Source organism: Prionailurus viverrinus, chromosome B2, assembly GCF_022837055.1.
Source record: "Prionailurus viverrinus isolate Anna chromosome B2, UM_Priviv_1.0, whole genome shotgun sequence".
NCBI classification, from domain to species: domain Eukaryota; kingdom Metazoa; phylum Chordata; class Mammalia; order Carnivora; family Felidae; genus Prionailurus; species Prionailurus viverrinus.
Genome location: NC_062565.1, coordinates 53456689 through 53469574, shown reverse-complemented (window position 1 = coordinate 53469574; position 12886 = coordinate 53456689). Strand labels below are relative to the sequence as shown.

General features: G+C 34.3%; 1 protein-coding gene across 4 annotated transcripts in view; it reads left to right on the top strand.

Moving 5' to 3' along the window:
* The window catches only part of COL21A1 (collagen type XXI alpha 1 chain), a 185264-nt gene that overhangs the window by 153559 nt on the left and 18819 nt on the right, over window positions 1–12886 (top strand). For all 4 annotated transcript variants that reach the window (XM_047859716.1, XM_047859712.1, XM_047859713.1 and 1 more), the window contains 3 exons: window positions 6623–6667; window positions 8681–8734; window positions 9920–9973. In XM_047859716.1, the coding sequence (XP_047715672.1) occupies window positions 6623–6667; window positions 8681–8734; window positions 9920–9973 (153 nt within the window). The remainder of the gene's footprint in view (window positions 1–6622; window positions 6668–8680; window positions 8735–9919; window positions 9974–12886) is intronic.

The window sequence follows — 12886 nt, the reverse complement described above, 5'->3', positions numbered from 1 at the left end:
CTTCCTCCCCCTGAGAGATATCTGCATCCTAGTTTCCAGGACATTTACCTCACATTGTAAAGGGACTTTGCAGTTGTGATTTAAGTTCATTGACCTTGAGATGGAGATATTATCCTGGATTATCTGAGTAGGCTCAGTCTAATCCCAAATAATTAGAAGTGGAAGAAGATGGTTGAGAAACGGGTCAAAAAGATTCAACTCCAGAAGGACTTGACCAGCCAGTTGCTGCTGTTGAAGATGGAGGAAGGGGACCATGATCCAAGGATTGTGGTAACTTCTAGAAGCTGGGAATGGTCTTTAGTTTATAGTTAGCAAGAAAACAGAACACTTTGTTTGTTTCCCCCATCCCCCTGAACTACAGGGAATTGAATTGTGCCAGTAACCTGACTGAGCAGGAAATGATTTTTTTTACTACAGATTCCAGAAAGGAGTGCAGCCTTGACAAATCCTTGAATTTAGCCCAGTGAGACCCATGCATTACTTATGGCCTACAGAACCTTAAGAGAATATGTTGATGTTCTTTTAAGCCACTAAATGTGTGTAATTTGTCATGAGTCCATAGAAAACATAATTTCCTTTAAGTTTTTTCCTTTTAGTGAATGCTTTTTAGTGTACTATCTCCTTTTTCAACAGGAAAATAGGGACATACATTTTATAAGCAGAGCAAAATTCACAGTGGGCTGAGTTGCACAATAAATATGATTTGGTGTAACAATATATGCATGTTTAAAAAATAGGTTATAAATAAAAGATACATGGACAACTAATTAGATGTAATTTTCATATAATTGGTTTTTATTTTATTAAGGTTAAAAATTCATTTGTTTTCATCATCAAACTAGTTTCACCTTTGATGTTAAAAATTTTTTTGGTGACTTCTATCATATGAAAAATTTTAAAGAGTAATTCAATTTCTCTAAAAAGTGTATAAATTCTAAGCAACTGAGTTGACTGTAAAGGTCTTTGAAAAATTCATTTTCTTTTTTTTTCCTTACTGAGAAATTCATCACATTTTGAGTTATATGGTGAAGCTCCATGTACCAAAAAATATGGTCTATATTTTTTAGGTTCTCAGAGGATCATAAATTCTAAAGCAGGAAAAAGTTTTGGAACTACTTTCAAATGGAATTGAATGTGTCTATATGTATACATTCATTTTAACTCACTAATATATTTCACATGCATGATATCACTTGCTAATAATGTAAAGGGACAGGTTATTTTTCTGGATTCCTGGGTTCAGGGTGGTTATGTAACCTTCCCATGATGTGGGTAGTGCAGAGACCGTCCCTGAGTCTCTGAAACCTGTCCCCCTTCTCTTCTGAGTTTTTAGGTATGTTAATTTGTTAAACATTTGTCTCTTTTTTGTGTTGTCCCTCAAAATGATATTTGTACAATAACAAAGTTGTTTAGAATATCTTTTTGGCCTTTAAAAAAATGTAGAGGGGTGCCCAGATGGCTCAGTCAGTTGAGCGTCCATCGGCTCAGGTCATGATCTCCCGGTCATGGGATCGAGCCCTAAGTTAGGCTCTATACTCAGCATGGAACCTGCTTAGGATTCTTTCCTCTCTTCCTCTTCTCATTCTCTGTTTGCTTGAGTGTGCTCGCTCTCTCTCTCTCTCTCTCTCTCTCTCTCTCTCTCTCTGCGTCTCAAAATAAATATACTGTTTAAAAACACATAGAAATGCTTTTAGATGTCAAAGAAAAATGCCTGTAACATTAAGCAACTTTGTACGGGGCTCCCAGATCACTTTTTCCTTCTGATAATATCCCTGTTAACTATTTATGTCAAACTGGTGACATTTTCTGTTGTATATAAACATGAGTATCCCAGAAATATTTACCAAAGCATTTTTCTGTTGAAATGACTTATCTTTGGATACTTTGGGTCCAGTCCCATGTGGGTCCTGATCTGTAGGCTAGGGAAGAATAAATTCATCCAATGTTACTCAGATTACTTTTTTCCCCTTGATGATTAAAGGCAGTTGTAAAACTGTGTTAAAGTATTCAGGGACATAGTAAAGCTGGTGATTTCCTTATTATGGGTTTATTGCAAGTATTTGTATATTGGTTTCTTTTAGGTTTGGCAGCTATGTTTGTGAGTTACTTGTCTTTAGAACTTCTCTTACCACAGAATAATCTTTCGTACATCATTCATAGTGATCTGTCAGTTAGTGTGGAATTTTATAAAAGGATTGAAAACCATGAGGATCAGCTGAAAATATATTTGAAACTTTTGGTTATATTTTTTTCTGAAACAATTGTGATGAACTACATATAAATGTTTAAAAAGCAAAAGTCCTAAAGTTAGCCAAACAGGAAAAGGCGCAGTTAATGGATGAGGGGCAATCCCATCTTGGCACCCCCAAGGGGAAGCCTTAGACTGCTGGAATCAATCATGGGTATACTGGGAGATTTTGGAAACAAAGGTAGAGAAAGGTGGAAAGACAAAAAACAAAACAAAACAAAACAAAAACCCAACAACACAACAAACAAACAAAACATCCTGCATTGGAGAAGGAGGACAAAGTTTGAGACATGGGAGAGAATTGACTTCATCTATTTCACAACTTTCAAAGGTCAGGGAGGAGCTGTGAAAAGACAGTCATGAAGATGTATTCATTAATGTGCAGCTTTGAGCTGAGCACTTGTGAGAGTTAATATAATGTACCAACTCTGTGATGCAGATCCCATTACTTTCATCATATAAAAAATGGGGATACTAAGATTCCACAGTTTAAATAACAGGCCTGGAGTCCATCAGCCACCGGCTAATGGGCTGGCTGACTTCATTGTCAAAACTTGTAACTGCTTCCACTATGCTTTTTACTAATAATCATAATAATCATTGTGATTTTTTGTAGCTAATAAGAACAATACTTTCAACATAGGTGCTTTTTCTTCATGAATCTTTAGGAACAAACACATCACTTCTTGATGTAATAGAAAACATAACATGCTTCTAATATATTGATAATTGTATATTAAATATCTCTACCACTCTACAAATTTTGAAAAATACCATTAATGGGGGTGCCTGGATGGCTCAGTCAATTAGGCGTCTGACTAATTTCTCACAGTTTGTGAGTTCCACCCCTGCACTGGGCACTGTGCTGACAGCTCCGAGCCTTCTTGGGATTCTCTGTCTCCCTCTTTGTCTGCCCCTCCCCTGCTCATGTGTGCATGCATGCACACTCTCTAAATAAATAAAAACTTCTGAAAAACACCATTAACAGGTTAGATTTGTTTTTACTACACTGAAAATATTGCATTACTTACAGGCAGCTTGGATCCAAGATGCTCTGATTTCAGGGGTAAGGTAAATGCATTCATGGGACGTGAGAAAGTATCAAGTGATGTTTTATCTTTTCCAAGTAATGTATCATGGACACATTTCTTCTTTGTAAAGTAGTCTTTAGGAAATAAGGGCCAAACTTTTTATTCTAAAATATGTATTTCAACTCTTAATTACTTTTTTGTTATACATCAATAGTTTAACGGTTACAGAGAAGCTTTTAGAACATTTTTTTAATGTCTACATTTTTTCACCACAACATTATGCAGGATTTTCCAGTTGACTTTCTGCTCTTGCTCAAACCCAAACTGAAATCACAGAAGGGGGAAAATATGCCCCTTTACTCTTACCAAATAAAATGCTTGTTTCTGTCCTTATTTATACATTATCACAGTTGCCTGAATCCAGAACCACACAGGCCAAAAGTGAAATATAAAATAGTTTGCTTGGAAAACATTTATTGTACTAAGTAATTGTTACTAAATACTTTGGATCAGCAAACTGCTAAATTTCAAGTAGTTTTGAATAATATTTCTGCTAGTGTAAAATTGGCAAAATTTAGTGAATTTCAATAAGTGGAAGCCCAGGAAAATAAAATACAGGAGAATTTTATTAACTAATATAGCTCTGATTGGTTTCAGTTCTGGTTAGTCTGTCAACAGTCTTTATTCTAGGCATGCTCATGGTATTATGTTAGTTTTGCCAAGAATTGCTTTCATAAATCAGGTTTACATTTTCTTTTTTAATATTATGTAGTTTTTACATATTTTTGGTTGATATTTGTAAAATAAGAGTTCTTGGCATAGTTGGGCATAAAATACATGACTTCATATCTCTGAAATATATTTTAATGTTTTACTAACATGTTAAGCAGACAATAGGAAAAAGAATTGTTTTTTTCAGATCTGGAATCCCCCCCAGAATACCCTCAATATCTGATATGCTGAAATAACATTTGAGGCTCTATTCAAATATAGACCAAGTTTAGTATTATAACTATTTAGATAATAAGATGTCAAATCGGATCCAGAAAATGAATTGTGGGGGCTCTCAAGGCTTCTGGGAGGTGGAGGCCAGGGTGCCTGGGTGTAACTCCGATTTTCTTCCACAGTGAGGATGTAGCCTTTCTGACCCTGAAATTGGCTTCAGAAACAGGAGTAGGGGTGGGATATCTGTAGCTGATTCATACTGATAATGATTGTGTGAGGGCATAGAGACTTGAATAGTGATGAAACTAAACAATAAAGGGCACCATGCAGCAAGATACTCAGTTCCTCAGGTCTGACAGTATCATGAGCAATTGCACAACCCCTTTAGGGATTCGTGGGGCTAAAGGACACTGAATGGCCACAGCTGCACTCTTTCATTATAGAACAATGTATGGCCATCTTGTATCTGATAAGAGTTTACAGATTTTATTTAAATTCAGAAATTAGTCTAAACCTATAGTGGGTTTGTGTATATGTGTATTTGAATGGGAGCTGATTACAGATGGTTTCATGCCAAATTATGGTCTGTTGAAATGGAGGCCTTTATTTGAAACAATATTAGTCTTTTTTTTTTTTTTTTTTAAATTTTTTTTTTTTCAACGTTTATTTATTTTTGGGACAGAGAGAGACAGAGCATGAACGGGGGAGGGGCAGAGAGAGAGGGAGACACAGAATCGGAAACAGGCTCCAGGCTCCGAGCCATCAGCCCTGAGCCTGACGCGGGGCTCGAACTCCCGGACCGCGAGATCGTGACCTGGCTGAAGTCAGACGCTTAACCGACTGCGCCACCCAGGCGCCCCTGAAACAATATTAGTCTTAACTGATTACATTAAGAATATGTATTTCCCACCTTGGAAGGATATAATTCATGTCATTTTATGTTCTTTATACATACAAGTCAAATATTTTAATTTTACTTTATGTTTTAGGGTACACTATGCTCATATTTTATAACATCACTTTAAAATGTATGCGGTTTTATGTCATTTTCTAGTTATATGTTTTTAAAGGTTTGTGTTTTCAACTAGACTACAAGCCCTTGGTTGATGGTCATTGCTCAGATACATCTTTTCTCTGCAAAGGGTATGGTGCTGTGGCAAAATAAATGGAGCCAAATAGAATCAAATTGAATTCCAATTTATGATTCAAGTTCAGATTTTAAAACTAGAACTGTATGCATGTGTCTTGCACTATAATTGTGGCTAACACATTGACCAGTGTTGTGCTAATAAAATCAAGATGTGAAAATCAAGTAAATGGCCGATTCTCCCTGGAATAGAAGATAACTTGATCTCATTGACAGTGGCCTCTCCACCACCTGCCTTGCTTTTCTGAGGAGTACTGCTGTTCTTCGAAAGCCCTGATGATGCAGAGGGCTTTCAAAGAAATACCGATGGGGCCCAATTCCCTGGTCTTTCAAGTTCCTTTTCCTGCCCGAGTCTACATAGATATATACATACAAATGTTACTTCTTTCAACTGCAGTGTCATCAAGAAAGGAGCTAAGAGAAATGAATAAAAATGAAAATTGATTAGTACCATCATTGTTTGCTTTGGGTGGTGAAAGATTATTTTGGTAAATTCATTGACGGTCGAATTGCTTTCCCGTTAACGAATGTGCTGTTATTTTCAAATGTATACAATGAGCATTAATATTCTCTGAAACTTGCTAGAACTTGTACATGTGGATTGTACACGTGAAAGAGCTCTCTGTATTTCTTTCTCAAATGTGAACTGCATATTCTTCATGATTGTGTCAGTAAGGAAATCATTAGGACAAAGATTGGCATATTTCATACAAGAAATTAGGTTCCTGGGTGTTTCAAGGCTCAATTTGGAGGATATTGGTTAGTCTTGTTAGTTTTTAATTATGGTTGTGAGACAGTGGGCGCCTTTGGAACTGTTGTACTGAATCTGAACTCCTATGATGTGATAGTTTTTCTTGCATTATTCATTTTAAATAATATAGGAATATATTCAAATGAATCTCCTTATTTTATCACTTATGTTGGTCTCAAAGAAAAATCAAGTTAATTAATACCCTCATAAGCTTTTCTTTCTGAAAGCCTTTATTTAAAACTTTAAATATCAGTGGATGTTCATATAATAATGAATTTCATAAATATTCTCTTTTCCAAAATTGGATTATTATCAGTAGCAGTGTTATAATGTAAGTGGATGATACAGGTTTGAAATTCTGCATTATTTACCAGTTAAAAATCTGAGTAGGACTTATTCTTCTTTAATGATACAGTCTGTCTCTCAATCAATCAATCTCTCTTTCTCTCTATATATATAGTTTTGTTTTTTAATTAAGATTCTACTTTATTACTTTTTAGGGACTACCAGGATTTCCTGGAAATCAAGGATTAATGGGACAAAAGGTGAGTATTAATTAAAGTTGAAAGATTTGGGCCTAGATCTGTTTATTACAAGTGCAAAGTGTTGATATCTTCACATAGGATGCATTTTTACCACATTAGTGGCAATAGTTAATTGTTGAAATATGATATAATTTCAGAAAGTATTATTTGTCCTTATAATTAGTTTTTGTTTTGTTCTATACGGATAATATTAATTTGGATTTATACATATGCTTTCTGTTTTACTTGGTTACTTTTCTATCTTGTGCTCTTAGACCAGCCTTTTGGGATAATTTTCCTGTTTTCTGAACTATTTCTTTGGCATTTCTTTGAGTACAGATATCTTGGTAACAAACTTTCAGATTTATCTAATTCTAAATATGTTTATTTTACTCTTGCTTTTGAGAGATAATTTTGTAGGGTATACAACTCAGAGTTGATGATTATTTTCACTTAATGTGTTGAGGATTTTCTTCCATTGTCTTCTGACTGCCATTATTAACTATGAAACATCTGCTCTCATTCTAAGTATTGTTCTTTTGTAAGTGATCTGTCCCTTTCTTTGGGATTCTTTTAAGGTATTTTATTTGTTTTTTTGTTTTTTTGGTCTAAAACTCATTACAGTATATCTAGATACACAGCCTCTTTAGTCATCCTGGGGAGAATTCAGTTTGATCCTGGCTGTGTGGTATTGTTTCCATTAACTCTGGAAAACATCATCCATTATCTCCAAATTACAATTCTTCCAATTTTATTCCTTCCTTCTGGAATTACAGTTAGAGACATTTTATTCCTTCTCATATTGCCCTCCATGTTTCTAAAGAGTATCTTATTTTTATATCTTTAATTCTTACATTCTGGTTAATTTTTTTTATATATTGCCCAATTATTCTTCCTTTATGGTGTCTAATCTGTTATTTAAGCAGTTGATTAAAAAAATACTTTTCTAAAAGTTTAAATTTTTAATAACATCTTTTTATTCTTGATAGCCTCTTGTTTCATTTGCAGTCCTAATAGTCTTTCATGATTCCATTATTTAATTAGTAAAGATCTCATGTATTGTTCTTAATTCTGTTTTAACAATTCCACCAAATGCCCTTTGTTATTTCTGTTAACTCTCAGTCTTGTGGCTTGCTGCTTCCTCTTTCTTGTTGAGTATGAGCTCATTGCTTCATGTTAATTCGCATGGGTTCTGTCAGCCTAATTGGGGCATGGAGAGCTAGCTGCCTCCTGTTGGTTGCCATGGGTACCATGTCAGCACCCTTTAAGAGTCCTGGGTCATCATAGGTATTAAAGATTCCTGCCCTCTTCCCACTGTTAGCCCACCATTCAGTTTCCCAAGAGCTGAACATACATTCTAGATGCCTCTGGCCTTTTCTTCTGCATCTTGACCTCTGGCAAGATTTCTGCATTGTTCTGAATCCTCTTAATCATAGCCCCAACCCAGAGTGTATTTAATTAAAATAAGGGATCTTTGAAGACTTCACCCATTTCTTGAAAGACCAGAACTCCCTCACAGAAGATGTTCTTTCCAGAGTTGGTTGTTGTTTTTTTGTTGTTTGTTTGTTTGTTTGTTTGTTTGTTGTTTTTTTTATGTTCAAGATTCAGACTCCCTTGGAGTACCTGGTTAGCTTGTAGGGTATAGAAATCTGAGAAATTGAAGTAAAAATGCTATTATTCTCTATCCTATTTTTTATTAATTTATGTTTACTGTCATACTTCTTAATCTATGATAAATAAGAAATTTTTTCATGTGATTTTTACCCCCTCTTGTCTCTCCTCACCAACTCTGTGTGAACTTCCAGATCTTCCTTTCAAACAATGACTTAGTGATTCCATAGACCCTTGGCTCAGATCTTTAAGATACCATGTACCATGTTTTTTACACTGTGTTGCTTCTGTTTTACAGTAGAGAAAGGGGAAGCAGTTGGGCTGATTGGTATTGAATTTTTATTCTATAATGCTTTGGTAGGAAATTCATTGAAATGAACTGATAATTTACAATTTTAAATTTGATCTGTATTTGATTTTTAGGGAGAAATTGGGCCTCAAGGACCACTAGGAAAAAAAGGAGCTCCAGGGATTCCTGTAGGTTAATGTCATTATTATCAGGATATATGAAATATAGTTATTATGTGCCGTTTCTAATATTTTGCACCCTATGCTATGAATTAGTGTATTTTACATTTTATAGGTGAAATAATATACTAAATTGATAGCAAAGCATAATAGTGATGACATGGTATTTTCAATATGACCATACTGAGATTATGTTTCCTGATGATATTAATTGAATATTTTTTGCTCATCACATTTCCTTGGCTATATTTAAGAGAAAGCAATGTTTTTTAATGTTTGTTTTGGTATTTAAGGTAGAATCCAGAGGTGCCTGGGTGGCTCAGCTGGTTAAGCATCCCAACTCTTGATTTTGGCTCAGGTCATGGTCTCATGGTCGTGAGATTGAGCTCTGTGTCAGGCTCCACACTAAGCATGGAGCCTGTTTGGGATTCATTCTCTCTCTCTCTCTCTCTCTCTCTCTTTCTCTCTCTCTCTCTCTCCCTCCCCCCCCCCTTCATTACTTGTGTTTTCTCTCTCTCTAAATAAACACTTAAAAAATAAAGTAGACTCCAAACTAAATCAGTTCCTTGTTGCTAGTTATTGTTGTTTTGAGTCATATGGCTAGTTAAAAATATGACTATTTTGTAACTTGAAGAGAGATTGTTATATTCAGAGAATTTATTAGATTGTCACTTTCAGAATATCATTTAAGAAAATAGAAATTGGAAGTAAAGTTGACCAGGATAACATCTATAAAGAAACCTAATTCTTAATTACTTTTAAATTTATTTATTTTTGAGAGAGAAACAACATGAGTGGGTGAGGAGCAGAGAGAGAGAGGGACACAGAATCTGAAGCAGGCTCCAGGTTCTGAGCTGTCAGCACAGAGCTCAATGCGGGGCTCCAACCCAGGAACCCTGAGATGATGACCTGAGCCGAAGTTGAATACTTAACCAAATGAGCCACCCAGGCACCCAAGAAACCTAATTCTTAGTCATCATGACATAAGGAAGAAAGTAAGAATGTAGAAAAAAATGAACTTTCCTTTACATTTGTCTTTTACTAGCTCTCCAGCAGTTTTTGCTATTTGTAGGTTATTTGATTAACCATGTTAAGAGGTCTTTGCTGGCCTTCGGGCTATCTTGCATAGTTAGATTTTTTATTATACTTTATTGAAGGAAATAAAACTCTTGAAACTTCCACTTAAAAATATAGGGTATGATGGGACGTGATGGCTCACCGGGTCAGCCTGGAACACCAGGATCTAAGGTAAATAAAATGAAATTAATAAGACAGAACACTTTGTGCAAAATTACCATTTGTGTGCCTCAGCAAAACTTTCAATTATACTGATTTTAAGTGTGGTTTTAATTCTATGAACAGTCATTTGTAAGAATGAAACCTTAGACAAAATGAATTGTATAAAGTAGGCTAATGTAATGCAGGTCTTGTTTAAGCTGGAAAAAGTCCAGAATCTCTCACTACTTGACCCTCTTCTCCTTTATTGTCATCTCACGGGCACTGAGGATTATGTGGAGTTCTGTGGAGTTTCATGTCAAACCCCACCAATATAGAGGATTAGTGGTTTTGATTGAGGATGACTTTTGCCAATTTCTGAGTCCTCTTCTTGATATTTTTATTTAGTAGAATGTGTATGGAGTTTTTATTGTAAAATGCCTTTTAGTGGGTTTTATTAGGCATTCTCTCCTTCAGGACTGTGGGTAAAATAGTGTATTATCTTTACTTTCATCTTTAAAAAATTTCAGGCAAACCTGACATATATATTCAGGATGTCAGGTTAGGTTATTTTCAAGATAGAATTGCAACTCCAAATACCATGGTTTGACCATTTTCTAGGTGTATAGAATCCTGTGCTAAGAGAACTATTTTTTTTTTTCTTGGTTTACTAGAAGGGTCAAATCAAGTACATTCTGGCTAGACTCAAACTATTCTCAACTATTTAATGATTAGAGAATGTAGGACAACCTTCCAAAGGAAATGATGGAATTGCTGTTTTAGAAGCATTGACCCTCTAACTAGACAATGTTGCACGGAAATAGACCCTGGCATGCAGAATGAGTAGATGAGTAGACAACCTAATCTATTCTACTTTTAATTTCTAAATTACTTAGAGAAAGAAATAGGATAAAAAATCATGGGAAAAGTATCTGCCCTTTCACCAATGGTAGACCCTTGTGAATCTTTGGAGTGTGGAGTCCTGGTAGTAGTAAGGGTGCACAGAGTTGGTATAAAACCCTTGAGTGACTGGGCCTGCCAAGTGGAGATTCTCCATAATTTCTCAAAGTCATTTTCTAAGAAGATGCCGAGTAGTTGTATATTTCTTAAGTAACTGGGATACGATGGATCCCCCAGGGTGTTCTGGATGCTCTAATTCTTAAGAATTCAACCTAAGATTTCATCAGCCACTTCACATTGTTAGCTCACACTGAGCAGGAGGTCAATTAAATCTACTGGAACTTCCGTAAAAGGTTTTATAACAATACTTTGTGTTATCTGCCATTTGAGTAGATTCTGCTGATATGGCTGGGAAGGCAAGTGGCTGTTTCCAGAATCACTTTGTTTATTTTGACATGAATTACTAAGAAGTTCGTTTCCTCTCATCTTGTACTTGTGCAATTATTTTGTTAAAAATAGATTTGAAATGTTAAAATCCTACCTTTTAAATATAATCTTTTCAGTGAAACACTTCAAATTCTCCTCATGTAGTATGTTAGCTCAGGTGTTCTGCAAATGGCCAGATAGTAAATATTTGAATCTTTGAGGGCCATATAGTTGCTGTTGCAACTACTCAACTCTGCTGTTGTAATACAAAAGCAGCAGTGGACAAATAGGGATGTGCCTGTTTCTGGCAAAACTTTATTTACAAAAGCCTGCATTAGGCTGGAGTCAGCCCATCAGCTGTAGGTTACTTACCTGTGTGTTACTTTATCCCTGCCTATTTTGTCAACTAATATGTTTGTGAACTATGCCTTATCAGTTGCTATGAATTCTAGAGTGGGACCAAAAAAACAAAGCTGTATTAAACAGGGCGAAGATGAGGCTGAAACTTTGTGGTAGATCTTTAGAAAACTTCTAATTTGGTTTATAACACCTTTTTAGAAAATAGCTACTGAACCATACTATATTCCAGTTTTTAAAATTATTATCTAAATGACATTAGGATAGGTAACATAATCAAGTCATGTGACTTGAATCAAGTTGTCACCTCTGGATTTCTGCTGAATCACTTGTAAAATTAGATATTTTAAGGAACCAATGCTCCATGGCTTAATAACGTTGTTACGTGCTCAATGCTTAATGAAGTCCAAATATTGTGTTCATATGTTTCTCAACATAAGCAACCTAGAAAACTTTTCAAAAGCTGAAAATGCAGTTGGTTACCTTAATTACTAGTGTACCCAGTTTGGTTCTGGCTTTTGCCAGAACCAGGTTGGGATTTTAGGTATCAGAATGTGTATGAAAACCAACAGTACCTTTGACAGTCTCTCTTATTAGCCAGCAGACATATTCTCTCTGTATATCCCACCCTTTGTATAATTTTGTATTCTTTGTCAAGTTGGTCTTGTCCTTCAAACTTTTGTTGGAAAGGACTTCACTTAAATCCTGACAAAGAACACAAAGTTTTCTTTTCATATATGCATGCATGTGTGTGTGTGTGTGTGTGTACACATTTATACATATATTTATACATATATATGTAATACATACATATGTATATATATATGTAATACATACATATGTAATACATACATACATATATATGTAATACATATATAATGTAATGTATTATGTATTATATATATAATTATATTTATATATTTATATATAATTATATATATACATTATATATATAATTATATATATTATATATAATGTATAATTTATATATAATGTATATATGTATGTATATATGTATATATATATAATGTATAATATATTATGTATTATATATAATTATATTTATATATTTATATATTTATATATATTATATATTTGAAATATATATATTCAAATATAATTATAATTATATTAATATATATTTATATATATATAATATATTAATATATATATAATTATAATGTAATGTATATAATGTAATACATACATATATATATGTAATACATACATATATATATATGTAATACATACATATATATATGT